Here is a 21,709-nt window from a genome sequence, read left to right on the forward strand (position 1 = left end):
TTTATTTTTGATTCATCAAAAAAAAAAATCAAAAAATCTGCTTATAACAGCATTTCCTATTATGTTGCCCCAAAATTATGATGAAAAGGTTACTTACGAAAACAAATCAAACCACTGCTGTTTTGTGACAGATTCCTGGCGTAAAAGCTTCAGAACAATAGGACGCATAAAATCCCATTTGTCTTCAAACTGAAGGGAGCCTTTATTCTTAAAAAGAAATGAAAAGTAGTTTAATTTAAATCCCCTTAAATTAAAATTACATTAAGTCAATTAAAATCATCTACTATTTTTGTCTTTTAATAATTAGCTAGAAAGTTGAGATTCCAAATTTAAGGTCACCCATTTTCCATAAAGGAGTACAAATTCATTCTATTTTACCATGCATCAAAGAGCCATGGTTACTTTGGTATTTCATTTCCTCATCTTGTTTTTCTTCACTAATGCTTTTCTCAGCAATTTTGTGGAATAGCAAACAGCATGTATTAATAAACATAAAGTTCTGCTAAAATTATTGAACGTTAGAGGTTTTGAGACCTCCAGGTCTTTAGAAACCTTTCTTAACGAACCTACATTTCACAGATAAGGAAACTAAGGTCCTAGTGTTAAGTGACTGACCCAAGATCACACAACTTAGTGGCAGAGCTGAGACTAGAACCCAGTTTGCTGACTCCCAGTCCAGTCCAGACTTCTATAACACCCCACAATTCCACAGTATTAGTGGTAAAGCTTCCTTTGGAAGAGAAGCCAAGAGTTTTTGTTTTAAATAACCTCAACTTCCTAAGTGAAATTCAGTCTGTTCTCCTATTCAATTATTCCTCTGAAACTGCAGTGTGTCTGTCCAACGTTCATGTACCTGATGGGTGGGCTGACCACCTAACTGCGTATCATAGTCTGGACAATAGGCATTATTCGTTCATTTGGTTTTTCCTGAATGGATAGCTAGTCCAATCTCCTTTGAGATATTATAGTTCTCATTTAGTAGGCTTTCAATACTCCAGGGCTTCATCAAATTAGCCCAATGTGAGTTGTAAGTAGGACATGTAGAGGACCCCAACATCTATAGGTTATCCCTCCTCCAACTACAATCAGTGTAAATATCTTCCATGTCACTTGCAAATAATGTTGGCAAGCACACATCTATTATGTGTTTTATACCTTGCTTAACAGATAAATACTTAATAGTTGTTAACTAATCTTTTGTGTGTGTGTCATGTTTACTTCACATGTATTGTTGTTCAGTCGTTTTTTTAGTCATGTCTGACTCTTCATGACCCCATTTGGTGTTTTCTTGGCAAAGATACTGGAGTGGTTGGTTTGCCACTTCTCCAGCTCATTTTGCAAATGAAGAGCTGAGGGCTAAGTAATTTGTCCAGAGTCACACAAGTGTCTGAAGCCATGCTGACTAATCTTAAGGAAAAATGTGGTAGCTCCACTATTTTTGAGAATTCACTATAATCCTCTTGATAGATCTTTTCCATGTTCTTTTGGTCTGTTTACAATCCTTCCAGTTTCACTCTTAATTGCTCTGGGAATGATATAGCTTATTTGGGTCTCACGCCAAATCTCTTATAAATGTTACTCTCTCCATCATTTCTTATAATTTTATTAGATAGCTCAGTGGCTAGAGTGCCAGGCCGGAAGTCAGGAAGACCTCAGTTCAAATCTATTAGCTATGGGACTCTGGGCCAGTCACTTAACCTTGTTTGCCTCAGTTTCCTCATCTGTAAAATGAGCTGTACAAAGAAATGGCAAACCATTCTAGCATCTTTGCCAAGAGGGGGTTACAAGAGGTCAGATATGACTAAAAAAAATCAAAAACTGCTTTTAATTTTCTGATGTCATCCTCTTTAAGACATAACAAATGAATTTAACATCATAAATAGGCATTTAGTGCCCTCAACTTTTCTATCTCTGCACTTGTCAAGGAGATAAAAGTATTTACTGCTGTTTTGGTTTCTCAGTTGCTACAACTAATTTAAATTTCCTCCTTAAGAAATACTGATAGTTAGCATTGATTATTCTTTTATCATTAGCACTTTTTGGCATTAACGACCTGACATTATTTTCACTGCATACCATGTCTTATTTTTATTCTAATTTGGTATTTTTAAAAATTTTTTTCTTTAAACTTTATGGTCTGACTATATATAGATAACTAAATTAAAAAATTACTCCAACATCAGTAAACAGTGATTTCTTTTTTTGTTAAGCTAACTTCATGTTTTGTGTATGATGTTATTGAGTATTTACCCTACAGCATCTTTCAACTCTGGAATGAGGGGGATCCTTTACAATGAATGTTTTTAACAGCAAGATTCTAGGGCTTCCTTTGCTGACAGAAAACAAACAAAAAAAACCTAACCCTATAACTGCAATGTCATGAATAACATTTTTAAAAGGAAAAAACATAGTGGTGCCCCTATTATACAATATCTGAAATTGTATTGCTAAACCTAAAAAATGGGCTAATCTTCATTTTTGTTCAAGTGTTTCCAGGTAATGTATTTTATAGGGCGGTACGTTGGCTCCACTAGGGCAAGGACTTTCATATTTTCCTTTGTATTCCAATACCATGGCAGTACATGGCACACTGAAGATGCTTAATAAATGCTTGTTGATGGACTGAATAACATGTATCAGCTTAGGAAGCACTATAAAGTCAGAAGGTTTAACTGGATATGAGAAACCAGAAGAGTGTTCAGGATCACACCAAATACAAAGGAATGAAAAGACAATGACAAATACCAAAGATCTAGACAAGTAGTCAATGTGACTGACAAGAGGTATCAGCAACAAGGAAATCTTTGGAATATATGTTATATACTACATGGAGCTGAAATAAAAGAACTTATCTAATTGTAGTCTTCCATACTACTCAATTTATCTTCGAAATTTCAATTAAGGGACAAACTGCCATTTTGCCGATTGGAAACAGACCAGATGAATAGATAATGGAAAAAACACCAATTTTAACTCTTTCAAAAAGGCACTGGATAGTACCTTTTTAATAAAAAGGTAATATCATTTAAATCTGGCCTCAGACACTCACTAGCTGTGTGACCCTCAGCAAGTCACTTAACCCTATTTGCCTCAGTTTCCTCATCTGTAAAATGAGCTAGAAAAGGAAACAGCAAACCACTCCAGTATCTTTGCCAAGAAAACCTCGAATGAGGTCATCAAGAGTTGGACATAACTGAAAATAACTGAACAGCAACAATTTATATAATAAAAATATCAAATATAAGAATTCAAAGAACCACAGCAAGACTTGGATGAAATGACAAAGAGTGCAGGATAGGGCCAAAAACCCAATATAAATGACTAAAACATAGTAAACATAGGTCAAATATAATCATGCTGGTACCATACCATCCAAGGTTAAAAACACATTCTTCCCTACTGTTAACTACAAACACTGTAAAGCACTAACAGTGGCACTCAATGTTTCCTGGTGATTTTTCTCAACTATTTGATGCCCTGAGTTGGGGGGAGGATAATTTTTGCTGGGAAACCCATGTTACATCAAAATGAAATTTACCAATAAAAAATAAAGACATTACACCATCTATTTCTTGCCTTTTACTAATGATGGTAACAAGAAGACATATTCTTGTGACTTAAAATAATGTCAGGGGGCAGCTTGGTGGTGCAGTGAGTAGAGCACCAGCCCTAGAGTCAGGAGGACCTGAGTTCAAATCCGACCTCAGACACCTGACACACTTACTAGCTGTGTGACCCTGGGCAACTCACTTAAACCCAATCGCCCTGCCCTCCCTCCTCCAAAATTAAAAAAAAAAAAATGTCAGGTTATTTAGGGCTATTAAATAAGATAACTTAAGAGGCTCACACAAACTTGTGTTTTTCTTAAATTTCAAAATGTAGATACCTGGTGGCCCAACATGGTACTATGTATTTACTAATTTATTTATGACTCATACCTCACCTACTTCCAAAAAAAAAATTTGATTTGATTTGATACTGAAATTCAGTATCTCACACTGTCTGGGAGTGTATCAGACACTCAAGGGCCTAATCCTAATGATGATCTGCATGAAAACTTCAACCTGCTAGATTTTTCAGTCCTCCTACAAGTCTGGTGGACCCCTGCTCCTACAGGCTCGCTATATTATAGTACAGATACTTAACTGGTTTTAGCCCTACTGTAGCTCAGACCTCCCAAACTCTACTGATCCATCAGCCTTAGCTAATCCCAGTAGCAAGGATTACAGGCATAATCCACAAAGCCCAACAAAGGATTTAAAGTTACACACCAAGACAAGTAAATCTAACAATGGAATCAAAACTCATAAAAGAAGCCAAAGTATAAAGAGATTAGTTAATTACTGGGGCAGTACACTAAATTTAGTACAGAGTTTTCCAGTAGATGAGACAAAAAGAGGAAACCAATCATTGAGTTCTACGCTAACTCCTGCCTAACAAAAGAACGCCTACCGATTCACCGGTAGAGGCAAACTTCTTTTTGGCATTGAATTCAAGGAGGAAAAAATAATAGTCATTATATTAAAGAGTACTGGGTAACAATTACGGTTTTGTGAAAACCATGGAAATGTTCAAATGAATGGTAACTGTTTTGCCCCTCTGTAAAAGCTAAGTGTATAACATTAAATTGTTGCTGTTCAGTTATTTTTAATTGTCTCCACTCTTCATGAGCTCATTTGAGGTTTTTTTGGCAAAACTCCATGACAATACAGTCCACGGGGTCATGAAGAATCAGACATAACTGAATAACAAGCTGAAATATAAGCCAATATCTATCCATTTTAATTGAGATTGCCTCCTTAAATGTATAGATACTTCAGATGTTTGTCACTCAAATTTTTCTAATGTTAGGTATATAATTATGGCTTGTTTCATCTTGCTTCTTTATTTTTATGACTTTTATGATTCTAGAAAGCAAACAAGCAGTCCTCTCTGTGATCTCATGAATACCCACGGATCCAACTATTTTATGTGGATATATCCAAGGTCCAGTCTCTCTCCTGAGCTTCGGTCCTATCTCACCAAATGCCTACTGGCCATGTTTTACAACCTAGGATTCATGCTCATTTCCATATTCTCCATTACCCTAAATATCTAATCAGTTGTCAAGTTTTCTTAACTCTTCCTACATAGATATCTCTTGTATCTGTTCCCTTTTCTCCACTCATAAAACTACCCAAATTACGGTCTTTATGATCTCTCACCTGGATTATTTGGTTTTTCTGCCTCATTTTTCTTTTCTCTAATGCATCCTTCACACAGCTGCCAAAATAATTTTCCTAAAACACAGATCTACCATGTCACTGATCAAAAACCTCCACTGCTGTCTTTGGCTTCTAGGATAAAAAAACAAACTCCTCTGATTAGTATTTAATGCCCTTCAAAATCAGGTTCCAACCTATTTTTCCCAGGTTTATTGCCATTACTCTTCTACTTTATGTGTATTTATTACTCTACAATACACACAAACTAGCACATTTGCTCTTTTTTTCCATGTACATCCTGTACATGATATTCCATCACCCAGCTCCATGCCTTGGCACCAGTGTGTACATACATCCTTTCCCTGTCCCGTCCCCCCCCACATACTCATTCCTCATTTCCTGCCTGGTAGAATCTTTCTTCAAAGCTCAACCTTATATGCCACCTCCTGCATGAAACCTTTTATCATCTCTCTGCTCTGCCCCAATTTACCCTTTATTAACTCTGTAGAGATCTTGTACTTACTGATGTCTATATTTTGTCTTCTTAGTTCAAGGGAAGCTCCTTGAGAACAGGGATTACTTGTATCCCTTGCATCTAGCACAGTGCCTGGTACATAACATAAACTTAATAAATGACAGCTGACTGATTACCAAATTATGACCCCCAATCTTTTACCAACCATTCTCTCTCGTTCCCTGAAATGACTGTGAACATATGAATCCTCCCCCATTTTCCTTCTTTACCATTTCAAAGTTCAGTTACTACTAAATTGCCAATTTCAACAAAGGCAATCTTTCTCAAATGCACATATGCTGTATTTAACTCCCTTTAAACCCCAACTTAGTAAGACTTAAAAAAAATTTCCCTCTCTTTTCACCCTAGTAATATGCTCAAAAAATTCTCAACCATAATTATTGCTAGTAAGCCTATGATCCTGATATATAAGAACAAAGGGTAAAAAAAAATTATGTCATAGAAAAGGAAAGACATACATTTAAGGGAAATTAGGCACAAAAAAGAAGCAATATCACCAACTACTAAAAAGTTTCCAAAATTTCCTTCAAAATTTTTGAAAGTCTCTACTGACCTTGTCATCATCCTCTAATTAAAGTTTTTCCTTAAACTTCAGCAATCAAAATGAATAAAACTTATTCAGTAAGTTTCTCTTCTGCTTAATTAGTAGTTTTATAACAATTTTTCCACTTTCAAATTACATGTATATGGTATTTTGGCTACATGAGTTAAACAGAATTCTATGGGCTATGTTGTATACCTACCATTTACAATAATGGTTCTATGAATGGATTTCTAATTTCCAATTTAAGGAACTATTTAAAAAACAACCTATTTGCAAATCATAAAATTCTTGTCTCCATCCCCTGACCCCACCCCCATCTTTGAAGGCAGGCTGGGTCTCATGTTATTTCTAATACTAATGTACTTATATGCAATGAATGACACATTTCTTATTCAGTTCAACAAATCGTTTTTCCCCTTCACACATTAAAGCTTACAAAACAAAATAATTCATCCCAAGTTTGTGAATCAATCCCATAGTTTAGGCCATATTTTCATTTATAGAAAGGGTAAAGTTTAGCTGTGCAGAGTTGTTCCATTTTCTGATATAGTTAGTCCCTTATTCATTCACTTTACTTCAGCAGGACAAGCAATTCTCGAGTCTCTAAAGCCCTGCCTCTTTCCAGCTTCTCAAACTCACATATTTAGTTATTTAACTTTAGTGTAACTGAATTGTCTATTTTCTATTTATTTTTGTGCTCCCTATTTTCTTTCACTTGGATCATTCAATTATTTTACTTCTAATCTGGGCTCAAAAGAATGTTGCAGTACATCCTTGATAAAAACGTAAAAACAAGAAAATCTTGAAGAAATGTAAATAGCACCAGAAGAAACTCCTAGAGCTTACCCCCAAAAGATATTAGTATTACTTTAAAATTACAGCTTAAATCTCTAGGTATGCACATCTGTAGCAAGATATTAAAAATTAAGCTACTCTTTTTTTTTCCAGTCTCCTTCTTACAGTAAAATCATTTCCCCACAACTGCTCATTTATAGTAAACAAACCTTGCCTCTGAAGTCAACCACTAACTCCTTCCGCATATAAGCAGAGATTTCTTGACAACATAACAGAATCAAATACTCTAAGAGCTCCAGCCTAAACACAACTGAAGAGATGATGTTCTATAATGTCCCCAAGTGATCATCTAGCACTGGTTTAAAAAAACTCCAGAACTCACCACATCATGATGTACACTATTCTATTATGCACAGTTAGTTGATGTAAAAGATCAAAGTTTGTAAGAGGTGGCACTTACCCCCATCACACTTACATTCTAACAGGAAGTTTTTTGTTTTTCTCATACAGAGCTAGGATTTTCAATGGAACTCCTAATCCACTGCTCCTAATTCTGCCCTCCTACTTATGCTCTATCCCAAGACCAAGTCACCTTCAAATATTTAAAGACACTGTTAGGCTTAGCAGTAACCTTCAAGTATAGGATTTTACATTTTTCCTCTTTAAATTAATCTTACTAGACTCTGTCCACTGATCCACTGTCATGGAACTCTGGCAATCTGGTGAAGCCTATGGACCCTTCTCATAATATCTGTTGTCTACATTTGTAATTGGGCAGCTAGGTGGTGCAGTGGTCTAGTAGCAATTTAGATTTGAGGATCTTTCCCACCCATTAATAGGCCATATGTCCTCATAGGAAGCCTAAGTCACAAGTGGTGGGAGGAACTTCCTGACAGGAAAAGGAAGTTATGTCACAGGAAATGCAGAGCGGGGTAGGGAGGGAGAGGGAGAGAGCAAGCAGTTATAGCTGCTAATAGCCATCGTGATACTGACTTAGCTTTACTCTGAGTTTGTTTTAGGGAGGACCTCAGGAGGGGGTCGGAGAGGTTTTGGGATGGTGAGGCTCCGTGTTGTGATATTATGTATTGAATGCTTTACTGCTCTGATAGACTGGATAAATGGCTTGTGGGATATGGTTCTCTGGTGTCTGAATAAATGGTTTACTTCTGCCTTCTACATGAAGAGTCTCGTATACTTTGTGATACAGAACTAATAGGCATTTTGACAATTATCATCTACATTGTTATTACTGCCTTACTGATAACAAGTGGATAGAGTACAGCATTTGGAGTCCACTTCCTGAGTTCAAATCTGGCCTCACACACTTACTAGCTGTGTGAACCTGGGCAAATCACTTAACCTTGTTTATCTCAGTTTCCTCATCTATAAAATGAGCTAGAGAAGAAAACGGCAAACCACTCCTGTATCTTTACCAAGAAAACCCCACATGGGATCACCAAGAGTCACACAAGTGAAAAATGACTGAACAACACATTCATAATAAAGGAACGCTGAATTTGAAGTTAGTAAGAATAAAGATGGGGAGGGGGTGGAGCCAAAATGGTGGAGAAAAGGCAGGAACTTGCCTGAGCTCTCCTCAAAACCCCTCCAAAGACTTTCAAATAATGCCTTAAAACAAATTCTGGAGCAGCAGAACCCACAAAAGGATAGGGTAAAACAATTTTCCAGCCCACAAATACTCAGAAAAGTATCAGCAGAAAAGGTCTATCGCAATAGGGTGAGAGTGGAGTGGCAGTCCAGTGCAGGCCATGCCAACCCAAACCTGTCACGTAGCCCACTGAACTGTTTTGGATGCCATCATTTATCTATTTTCCCATTACTTGTATCATTCATAAATTTGATAAGCAAGACAACTTTTTTTCTTTTTTATGTTTAATATTTTATTTTTCCCCAGTTTTTAAAACTTTGGGTTCCAAATTCTCTCCCTTCCTCCCTTACATGTTATACATGTAACAGTCATGCAATACATTTCCATAATAGTCATATTGTGAAAGAAAACACAGACAAAAAAAAGCATCAAGAAAAATTTTAAAAAAGTATGCTTCAATCTGTATTCAGACACCATCAGTTCTTTCTCTGGGAATGGAAAACATTTTTGCCCAGAGTTGTCTTGGATCACTGTATTGCTGAGAATAGCTAAGTCATTCACAGTTGATCATTTTACAATATTGTTATTACTCTGCATACACAGTACATTTCATTTTGCATTAGCTCATGTAAGTCTTTCCAGATTTTTCTGAGAGTACTCTGTTCATCATTTCTTATAGTATAATAGTATTCATAATCACATACCACCATTTGTTCAGCCATTCCCCAATTGATAGGCATCCCCTCAATTTCTAATTCTTTGCCCGCAGAAAAGAGTTGCTACAAATATTTTTGTACATATAGGTCCTTTCGTTTTTTGTTTTTATCTCTCTGGGGATACAAAATTAGTAGTGGTATTGCTAAGTCATTGACCTTTTAGGCATAATTTCAAACTGTTCTGCAGAATGGTTGAATCCACCAACAATGTATTACTGTCTCATTTTTCCCACAGCCCCTCCAACATTTGTCATTTACCTTTTCTGTCTTATTAATGCCAATCTAACAGGTATGAGGTATGTTCCAATTTGCATTTCTCCAATCAATAGTGAGTTAGAGTATTTTTTCATATGGCTATAGATAGCTCTGATTACTTCATCTGAAAACCGAGTATCTTTTGTCCATTTATGAATTGGGGAATGGCTCTTATTTTTATAAATTTAATTCAGTTCTCTATATGTTTAAGAAATAAAGCCTTAATCAGAGAGACTTGCTTCAAAATTTTTTTCAGTTGCTACTGCTAACTCTATTTCCCTCAATTCTATCTTTCCCACCCCTGTTGATTCTATTCTCTTTTCACCATTTCTCCTCAAGTGTTTCCCTCTGACTACTCCCTATCTCAATCTGCCCTTCTTTCTATGATTCCCCCCTTCTCTTATCCCCTCTTGATATCTATGTCTTAATTCAAGTCACAGAGCAAAATGTTGATTATTGAAATCTCCCTCAAAGCTGATATTTATCCATTAATCACTACATATTGGATCCAATCAATCAACAAGCATTTCTTAAGTACCTACTATTGTTATCAGGCACTGCATTAGACATCAGTCACAAAAACAAACAATCCCTGCTCTCAAGGAAATATATTTTATCTACTCAGTCATTTAATAAGTTCTGAATCTACCTACCTGTACTAAAATTTAGACTATGTCTCTTCATCTTGTCCACAAAGACATCAAGAAAGATTTTACTTAAGGTCTTGCTGAAATTCAAGTTGATTATATCTATGACATTCTCCTGCCAAAAAAGGAAATGGTGTTTGGTGTGAACCCATGTTGGCTCCTAGTGATCACTGTGTCACTTTCTAGATATTTATAAACTATCCTTTAAACACTCCATTAGACTATTTGCACTAACAAAACTCAAGATCATGGCTCATATTTTGAAGGATCCACCTTCTCTCCTATTTTGGGGATGGGTGAAAAAATGAGATATATGCTATTACCTCACCTGTTTGCTATGATTTTTCAAAGATTATTCTACAAGCTGCTCACCAGTCATATCCACTGAGGGCAGTTAAGTTCTATACCCCAACAAACCTTTAAAAGGCCCTTTGTTGTTCTGCTCCTTCTGGGTTCTCCTTAAGAATTGTGACATTATGCTTACAGATCTATGCTATTCTTGAATTCATTCTCTACTACCTGCTCTAGTTTCCATCTTCTAAAATCGTCTTATTTATAACTAAATTGGCTGATGAGTTCCTTTTCCATCCACATCCACAGCTTCCCTTTTTCTTCCTCACTGGAAGTGCATTTACATCACCAGAATTTTGTGTATGTGAATGCTTCCCACACCTCTTGGGACAATTTCTTTAACATTCAGGGTATACACCCTGAACTTTATGAAATTTGCTCTCAAAGATCTTGGGACTATCCTATTTGAGATCTTGGGACTCATTCCTATTTGTCAAACCTCTATGTTGGCGTGGTCTTTTCCTCCCCAAGTACACTTAATTTCTTTTTATTACCTTTTGTTTTTATATCACCTACACTTTCCACCTATCCTTTTTCCTCCTGGGGAGTCATCCCTTAGAATAAAAATTTTTAAAAAAAATTTCACAAAACTAATCAATAAAAAAAAGTGACATCATATGTAGCATTCCACAGCCATGGAACCTTCAAGAGAGGAGAAGTGTCTTTTTATACCTCTCCCTCCTTTAGAGCTAAGTTTGGCCATTATAATTTTAAAGCGCTCAGTTATGTTTTATTCTTTTCATTTACATTGTTGTAGTCACTGCGTATGCTCTTGTCCTGGTTCTGCTTACTGCACTTTGTATCGCTTGACTCAATTCTTTCTATTCTTCTCTGTACTCATCATTTTTCATTGTTTCTTACATCATAGTAATATTCCACTGCATCCATGTGTCATGTGTTAGAATTTTTAAGAATTACAAGTATCATCTTCCCATGTAGGATGTAAACAGTTCAGCTCTACTGAATCCCTTATGTTTTCTTTCCCTTTTTAGGCTTCTTTTGGCTCTTGATACTAGAGATCAAATTCTTTGTCCAATCTGGTCTTCTTATGAAAGCCTGATATCCTTCTATTTCATTGAATGACCATTTTTTTCCCTTGAAGAATTATGCTTAATTTTGCCAGGTGGGTGATTCTTGATTATAGACTTAGCTCCTTTGTCTTCTGGTATATCATGTTCCACGACCCTCCAGTCCTTTAATGTTGTAGCTGCTAAGTCCTGTGTAATCCTGATCGCAACTCCCTGATATTTTAATTGTTTCTTTCTGGCCATTTGCAGCATTTTTCCCCTGACCTGATAGTTCTGTAATTTGGCTATAATATTCCTTGGAGTTTTTATTTTGGGATCTCTTTCCTGAGGTGATTGATGGATTCTTTCAATGCTTATTTGCCCTCTGGTATACTTCCTGATAATTTCTTGATAGATGCTGTCCAGGCTCTCCTTTGGATTATGGCTTTCACACAGCCCAATGATTCTGACATTCTGTCTCCTGGAACTATTTTCCAGGTTAGTTGTTTTTCCAATGAGGTTTTTTATATTATCTTTTATTTTTTTTCATTTTTTTGATTTTGTTTGATTGATTCTTGATGTCTCATAGTCATTAGCTTCCACTTACCCAAATCTAATTTTTAAAGAGTTGTTTTCCTCAGTGAGTTTTCGTACCTTCTTTTCCATTTGGCCAATTGTACCTTTTAAGAAGTTGTTTTCTTCAGTGGATTTTTGTATCTCCTTTTCCACTTGGTCAATTCTACTTTTTAAGGAGTTGTTTTCTTTTTCCAAGCTGATGATCCTTTTTTGTAATTCTCTTTCATCATTCTCATTTCTTTTCTAAATTTATTTTTAAGGTCTTTTTTGAGCTCTTCCATGAGTTCTTTCTGGGCTTTAGGATACTTCCTGTTTTTCTCTAGGGTTTTGCCCATAGGTGTTTTGACATTGTTGTCCTCTTCTGAGTTTGTATTTTGATCTTCCCTGTCACCATAATAACTTTCTATTGTCAGATTCTTTTTTTTTTTTGCTCATCTTTTCTGGCCTTTTCCCTTATTTTTAAATTTACACTCTGCTCCTGGGGTGGAGTAATCTTCTTTGCCAGGGTCTGCAGGCCCTAGCTGTTTGCCTGGTGTTGCACTGTTATTGCCCTGAGGTCCCTGGGGTGCCCTCAGTCTGGTACTGTGCTAAGGGTGGAGAGTGGGGGTTGACTGGAGGCCATAGGGGTCTGGCAGATAACCTGGTGCTGAGTCGAGGTCCCCAGTGCTGGTGTCTGGCATGTGCTGAGGCCCATGGTATGCCTGCACTGGCATTTGCTTATATGGCCAGGGCTGCACTGAAGCACATGGCAGTCCTGGTGCCGGTGGCTGCTTGTTTGCTGGGCTATGCTGGGTTATGTGTGCATGTGTGTGTGGCGGGGGGAGGAGGGGAGGAGCCCCAGCACTGGGATCTGCCTGTTTCCTTAGGCACCTATGGGGTCCTCCACAGGCATCTACCTGTTTGCTAGGGGCTACACTGAAACATTTGGTGGTTCCCCTGGCTAGGCTGAGGCACGTGTGGGGGGAGGGGGAGTCCTTGTATTGGTGTTTGCCTTCTCTGCCACACTGGGGCTCAGGATCATCTGCTGGTTTGCTGAGGTGGGGCTTCTTGCTGGCTTGCTGGAATGCTTCCTGTCCTGGACTGTGTTCCCCTTTTGCCTGAGTGAGAGATCTTTCTTGCTGACCTTCTAAGTTTCTTGGGCTAAAACATTTTTTCAGCCTTTTGCTGGTTCTGCTTTTCCAGGATTCATTTTGGAGTGCTATTTTATGGTTTTTTTGGAGGTGAATATGTGAGAGTTAGGGCGATTTCCTGCTTACTCTGCCATCTTGGCTCTGGGAAGTGAAAATCTGATGGGGTCTTTTAACAATTAGCAAGATGACAGAGCAAAATCTTCAGCCCTGTGTTGTCTTCTGATTGGCCTGACATCACATCATGACAATTCTGATTGGCAGACATCTTAATGAGAAGGTAGGTTGAATCACCTCAGCTCCTCCTCATTATTTCCTCCTTGGGAGAGGGGAGTAGTATGCAAAGGCTTTGATTGAATCAACCTGAATTTGAGTTAAGTGGGTAGTGGGTGAGGTTACAAAGGTAGACTGAGTGTATGGGATATTCAGGGAGGACTAGTATCTATGGTGTGAGGGTTTACTGAACCCTTCTCAGGGCTGCTTATCCACTTTTGATGTCTACTTTCACCCAACTCTCACCTGAGGCTCCAACAAGCTATCGCATGTGCAGCATCCACACTCTGGTAAACTGTCTGAGCAGATGGACATTGAAGGTAACTGACAGGCCTCAAATCTGTCAGTGAGTTAGGGGGATGTCTACCCCAAGCATATGAAGATTTTCCCCAGCAGAATGGGTCAATGAGAACAATTTGTTTCAACTGCTGAAGGTGACTGAAGCAGGTGCTGTGGAAGGCTTAGAGCTTGGTCAGACACTGAAGATGCCATGGTGATCCACTGAATCTTGGGCCATCACCAGTCGTCTTGATTTTTGCCTTGCCACTGAACTTCAATGACTCTGAAAGAGAGACTGGGGTTGACAACTATGCAACTCTGCCTCAGTTGAACCCAATTCATGAGCAAGTCACCACCTGGGAAAACTTTGGTCCTCTTAAAAAGGAGGAACAAAAACAAAGGTAGACAAGAGTTAAGATTCATTTCACAAAAGAATTGAATCCTAAGTGGAGATAATTACCAGACAAAAGCTTGGCCTTTGGCAAGTTTGGAACACTGGTGAAGAACTGAGTTACAAAGGTAAGGAGTTTGGACTTACAAGTGTAGGAGAGTATTAAATCCATTCCAGCTTAAGTCTTAAAAAAAGAATTAAAATCAATTTTCAGTTTTACAATGTCATATTCTCTATTTTTATTTATTTTCTGAAATATGTCCCAATTATATTTTAATTTGATTGGGGCACACTCGGAAGTGTCATGGGACACATGCAGCCCATGGGCTGTGTATTGGATGCCTTTGGACTAGACCGACTTCAAAAGTTTCTCCCATCCCTAAATCTATGATCTATTTTTTTGGGGGGAGCTGGGGAGGAGGTGACCAGGAAAGGTCTCAAGTAGAAGATGGCACCTGAGCTGAGCTTCAAAAAAATCTAGATATTCTAAGAAGCAGAGGTAAAAGGAGGGTATATTGCACTCATGGGAGCAATCTGTGTAATGGAACTTTGGGAGACACAGATTTTGCATCAATATCAGGTAAAACTTCCTAATAACTGTTGTTTGCCCTGGGAGGTAGTAATAAGTTTCCCACCACTATTTAGGTAGGAGTTAAGACTATACATGACTTTTGTGTCCTGCAAGTCTGAAATATTATTAGGATGTCATAAGAATAAGCAAAGAGATAAGTACATCTAGATAGGTAAAGAACAAGACAGTGGGTCAGGAAGAAAGTTATATGCTTTCACCACTAAAAATAACTAATTATCTAAACTATACTTCAAGGACTCATGCTTTTATTATTGCGTATACACTGATTAGTGATAAGGACATGATCCTAGAGAGATGGGCTGAATAATTCCATAGTGTTCTCAACAGACCATCATCAATCAATGCTGAAGTCACTGACCGTATGTATCAGGTTGAAGTCAATCCCTCCCTAGATGAAGCTCCAACTGAAGAAGAGGTTTTGAATGCCATTAGGCTCCTTTGATGTGGCAAAGCACCTGGTGCTGATTCTATTCCAGCTGAGTTTTACAAGGTAGGGGGTCCATTGCTCATATAAAAGCTGACTGAAATTTTCCAGATTATATGGCAAGAGGAGGTTATCCCCCAGGAGTTCAAAGATGCCTCCATTGTCCATCTCTATAAAGGTAAAAGAAATGCAGATCCTTCACTTGGAAGATGGTCATCTACCTGAGAGCCAGTGTGGCTTCAGAAAGGGCTGAGAAACAGTTGATACAGTGTTTGCTGCCTGACAATTCCAGGAGAAATGCCAGGAGCAAAATAGAGATGGGTACACAATGTTTACAGATCTGACCAAGGCCTTTGATACTGTTAGTTGTGAGGGCTTATGGAAAATTATGTCAAAATTTGGTTGCCCTTGGAGAAGTTCACCAACGCTGCTTGCCTTGGTTCTAGATAATGGACTTCCCAGTCACCAATGGAATGAAACAAGGCTGTGTGCTTGCTCCCATGCTTTTTAGCAAGATGTTTTCAGCCATGTTGTTAAATGCTTTCAACGAGGATGAACATGACATCAAGGTCAGCTACTGCACTGATGGTAAATTCTTCAATTTGAAAAGGCTACAAGTCAAGACTAAAGTGGAGGAAGCAATATAGCCTCTGAAACTGAGACGCAACAAAAGTATGGATCAATTCTCTGCAGCTTGTGCTAATTTTGGCCTAACAATTAACACCAAGAAAACACAGGTGCTCCACCAGCCACCACCACACCATCTATATGTGGAACCATTGGTTACAGCAAGTGGAGAAATTTTGAATGCTGTTAATAAGTTTATTTACCTTGGTAGTGTACTTTCCAAGGATGTGCACATTGATAATGAGGTGGATGCACACATTGCCTGAGCTAGCTCAGTGTTTGGGAAGCTCCAAAGGAAAGTATGGGAGAGAAGAGGTATTAGACTGATTGCCAAACTGAAGGTCTACAGAGCTGTGGTGCTGACCTCATTGTTGTATGCCTGTGAAACCTGGACAGTATACCAGCACCATGCCAGGAAACTGAATTACTTTCATCTGAATTGTCTTAGGAAGATTCTGAAGATCACCTGGCAGGATAAGGTACCAGACACTGAGGTCCTCACTGGAACTAAACTGCCAAGTCTTCAAACTCTGCTTCAGAGAGCTTAACTCTGATGGGCTGGCCACATTATTCAAATGCAAAACATATCCTTGCCAAAAACACTATTTTATGGAGAACTCACACAAGGCAAGTGTTCACATGGTGGTCAGAAGAAGCAATACAAGGACACTCTCAAGAACACTAGAATTGATTGTGTGACACAGGAGACACTGGCACAGGACTGCTCAGTATGGTGTGCCCACATCACAGAAGGTGCTGTGCTCTATGAGCAAAGCAGAACTGAAATAGCTCAAAGGAAACGCAGGATGCACAAATTTAGAGTATCCAACCCAAATCTTCACATGGACTATTTGTGTCTGACGTGTGGTAGAGCATTCCAAGTTTGTATTGGTCTGATCAGCCACAGTCGGACATATTGAAACTTGATTCTAGCATAGTGATGCCATTTTGGTCCTTTTTGAGAACAAAGGACAACAACTATACTCTCAACCCTGAAACAAATTGAAACAATTAGCCAGTAGAATTCCTGAGCTGCTATGGCCAAAAATATTTATCGTATTATGGCTGAAGTTACATTGACGATCCTTTCTGCCCTTAAGTTAGAATAGTCCTTGAAAAGAGATATATAATTTATCGCTGAGCTTACACATGCAGCTTTTCAAGCACCTGACTCAGACACTTATTGGCTGTAAGACTCTGGTAAGTCATTACACCACTCAGTGCCACAATTATAAACTGAGAAGGTTAGACTCAATAGCTTCCAAGGTCTCTTCCAGCTCTAAACTTATGATCCTATTTGACTCTCCATGCATCAGACTAGGACTCTGGGAAAGGAAGCCACAGTTGAGAAAAACTGTCATGGCCCCACCACACCTGGTACAGGGCTTTATCCATCGTCCATGCTCAATTTATTCTTACTGATTGATTAAACCTAGTATCAATACAGTAGTATTTGCACTCAATGCCCAGTTTAGCTAGTTACGCTGGCCCTCGGATATCAGCCTTATCATCAAGAGAATAAACTTCTTCCAGTTTGATGGGATATACTTATATACTTATAAAGTATTTACATACACATAAGTTTTCTCTATCTATAAATACATAATTTGTACATACTTATCATAAATATGTATCAGCACATAAGTTTACCTACACATATAATAAATATGTTTAAATATATATATAACATGCATTTTTTAATGCAATGTTTCACTCTCCCAGTATGGTCTTAGAGAACCTGGAATCATCTTAACACTAAAATGAGGCATTAGAGGAAGCCTTTGGTAGAACATTCAAAAGAAACACTATAATTAAACTATAGATTTAATATTAATTTGCTTTGGCTTTCAAAGCATAGGTCAGAAAAATCTAACTTTAAATGTTTACACTGCACTCTAGATTAGCCCCTATAAGCTCAACTAAGATCAAAAGACTGCTCATACTAACCTGGCTGGAATTAGTGGTAACCTGGTCTCAGTCAAAAGTCTTTGGTTGCAGAATTCACTACCACTGGAAATCAGAGAGAGCCCAGTGGTAAAATCATCAGTGACCTTGTTATTCTAAAGGAAAAACATATTAAGTTCAAGGGATGGATTTTGATTCCAGATCTTAATTGAGATCCATGTATATACCTGACCTAATGGTGAACCTGAAATAGGATCAGAAACATTCTAGATTTTTTTATCTTATACAAAAAAGAACTTTAGTAAACTGAAGTTGCTTTTCATTATTAAAATGTATATAGTTACTGATGCAAAGTGAAGTAAAAGCAGAACCAGGAAAATAATATAAATGATGACTACAACAATTATAACGACCAAGCTTGGCTCCTCTGCCCTCTTTTTTTTGGCAAAGGTAGGGAAACATACGTATACATTTAATATGTTGTCAGGCTCCTTTGATGGGTTGGTTTCTTTTGCTGGACTGTTTTTTCCCTCTCTCTTCTAAAAATTTTATTACAAGGGATGACTCTGGGAAAATTTGAAAATAAAGATGATGTAAAAAGAATGATCAACTTTAAGAATTTTTAAGGAAGAAAAGTACATTGAGGCCACAGAACAATTAAAAACATGCTGAGAAATCTAAATATAAAACTCATAGAAGTATAAAACATTAAAATTTTGTTCAATATTTTATAATTTTTAACTAGGATGAATTAGGAAATTTTTTCCCTCAAAGTAATGCTGCCAATTGAAATGAAGATGAGAATGGTAACTAAAATGAATTTTGCTAATAAATGTCAATGCAAAAAAAAAGTTAAATAAAGCCTTAAAGAAACTACAGCAATATAGACAAAAGTCACCTACTACAACCCTGTTGGACTTATAAGAGGGACATAAAAATAGTTCAGCACTGGCAAAATAATTATAATTAATCAAACAACAAAAACCACATAATTACATCAGTAGATGCAAAAAAAATATCATCTGACAAAATACTGGACTCATTCATGTTAAAAGTCCCAAAAAGCATGTCATGAAGATACCTTTTTTAATGTGATCAAAATTACAAAACGTACACAGAACTAAGAATCAGCATTATTTACAATGGAAGAAACATGAAGGAAGTGCTTCTATTAAGTACAACAATATAACAAAGGTCCCCCTCTGCCTACCACTATTCAACCCAGCACTATAAATACTAGCTATAACAACATGACATCAATTTGAGAATGGATCTGTGACCTTATTAATTCAGGTTTTCTCTTCGACTTCGTAAATTCTGATGCATTCATGATTTCAGCTAGGTAAATTAAAATGCATCCTGTGCAACTTTTGTCCATGTCTTCCTGTAAGTCTGTCACAGGGGTCCATACAAATGAAGGTAACATTCTGGAGCACATAGGTTTGTCAAATGGTTATCCCTTGGCTCATCTATTCTGACCATCTTTTTTGTTTTTATTTTCCAAAAGCAAAATCCCTTATGTCTCTTTTGCAATTCCTTGTTTGTGTTACAACTTGATCACATCCACTACAGACATTTCCAGTTCCCAGAAATAAAACAAGAGAAAGAAGTTAAGGAGTACACATCACCAAAGAGGAGACAAAATGATTCCTTTTTGCAAATGATGTTAGTTTACTTAAAACAGCCCTGTGATTATGCAAAGAAACAGTTAATAGTTTCAATAAAGTATGTCACAAAATTAATCCTCAAAAAAAAAAATTAGCATTTCTATACAGTACAAAATCCAAAAGGAAATGATAAAGAAATTCTACTAAAAAAACTATTAAACGTATAAAACAACTAACTGGGTTAGCTTTCTAAGACGCACCCAGGACTTACATTTTAACTACAAAACATTTTTACAGATAAACTATTTGAGAAAACTTGGTCCTGTCAGTACAGGGAATGCCCAGGTGAATAAAATCTCTATACCAATGAAGGTCAGCAAATTCTCTGCAACCTATAGTCCTCAGAGAGTTTCCCACACCACTGAGGAGTGATCTGCCCAGAGTCATACAGTTACATGTCTAAACTGAGTCTTGAATCCAGATCTTCATAGCTTTGATGCCAGCATTCTGTCCATTATATCATGTTGACGATAATAAACAAAAATTAAGCAATTCAAGAGACATTTACTTTCCAAGGTTAGGTAGGCAGCACCTAATGAAAATGGTAATATCTAAAGAAAAAAGAGTAGGACTAAAGGGGCTCTTTAGCATTATTAAATTTAAAAATATTAAAAAGTGCTTAATTATCCAAACTACTTGGTACTGGACAAAAAAAATTGAAAAGCTGGTCAGTAGAACAGAGCAGATAAGCAAGACTTAGAAGCAAACAAGCAGTCTGGCAGAAAGTAAGTTTAGTATTCTACCTTATATACCAAAATAAACTCCAAATAGATGCTTGATGTAAACATAAAGTCATATCATTTAAAAAAAAAAACAAAACAGTAGAAATGATGGAAGTCCCTTTCACAAATATTGTTAGGGAAGAATTCATAATCATAAGAATAGAAAGCATAAAAGACTGTACTAAAATAGGGCATCAACAAAAGTTTTAATTGGGAAAAAAATCTACACCAAGCATCTCTGATAAAGGTTTGATGTGCAAAATATAAAGAAAACTGGTACAAATACACAAAATCAAAAAAATTTCCCAGTGAGTAAGCGGATAGGAACAAAGAGCCCTCAATGGAATTGCACACTAACACACTGGTGAAACTGAATTGGTACAACCAATATGAGAAGTAAGTTAGAATCAGCCTAGTAAAGTAATAATTAAAATGCCCAAGACCTTTCACAGAGGTGGCACCATTAGTCATATACCCCCAAGAAGGCTAATGATAAAAAGGCCTCATAACACAATATTTATGGAAGTACTTTTTTGTGACAGTAAAAAAAACAACTGGAAACAAAGTAAATGTTCACCTATTTGGGGAAATAGCTAAATAAATTGCAGTGCATGAATAGAATGTTGTTGTACTGTAAGAAATGACTGCTGTGACGATTACAGAGAAACCATGGGAAGATATATGAACTGATACAAAGTGAAATAAATGAAACCAGGAAAACATTTACACAATGAAAACAACAATGTAAATAAACTGAATGCTGTGAGATTATAACGACCAAGCTTGGATCCAAAGAAGAGATGTAAAAATGCAATCCACTCCTTTCTTTGAAAGGGGAAAGAACCAAGAATGAGGAACTTTGCAAATAATGGTGAATTTTGATATACTGGTTAATTTTGTTATAATGTTCTCTGAGAAGCAAAGATGCATTTGGGTATAAAAGTGGTATAATTTTTTTTTCCAAATGTTAATGATACTCCCTGCTCTCCATTTAGCTAGAATTCAGATCCTCAATCCTTAGCTAGTTGGGGAACTCAGCTTGTTCTCTCCTCCTCTCCAAAGGAAGGTACATTTTGATGGCCAGAAGCTGCCCACTTAACTTGGGGTTTACTGGCTAGATCTATTGATCGATCTATCTATCTTTCTCTCTCTCTTCCTTCTGTTCTTTCTTCCTTCACAAAACCTTAAACCCAGTTCACTCTGAAGATCATAGATTGAACCACAATAGGTCCCTGCCCAAGCTCCACTTAATGGCTGTATTTTGGGCCCTCCAGTCTCAGAGTGAATGTCAATGATAACTGTTTCTCTTTTGGCCAACAACCCTGATGGTCTTCCCCTCCCAGTTTTATTTATTTATTTATTTATTTTACTAATTAAAGGGGCCATCCCTTGACTCACTTCTTAAAGAGGCCTATTCACTGAATGGGCATTGCCTCACTCTAAGTGAGTACATGAAAAGGCCT

General features: G+C 37.2%; 1 protein-coding gene across 1 annotated transcript in view; it reads right to left on the bottom strand.

The window, feature by feature from the left end:
• Positions 1-21,709, bottom strand: part of CUL5 (cullin 5) — an 81,846-nt gene that overhangs the window by 48,589 nt on the left and 11,548 nt on the right. Inside the window, exon 2 of the mRNA XM_036744572.1 lies at positions 98-207. Coding sequence (XP_036600467.1) covers positions 98-207 — 110 coding nt within the window. The remainder of the gene's footprint in view (positions 1-97; positions 208-21,709) is intronic.

This window comes from Trichosurus vulpecula, chromosome 2 (genome assembly GCF_011100635.1).
Source record: "Trichosurus vulpecula isolate mTriVul1 chromosome 2, mTriVul1.pri, whole genome shotgun sequence".
NCBI lineage: Eukaryota > Metazoa > Chordata > Mammalia > Diprotodontia > Phalangeridae > Trichosurus > Trichosurus vulpecula.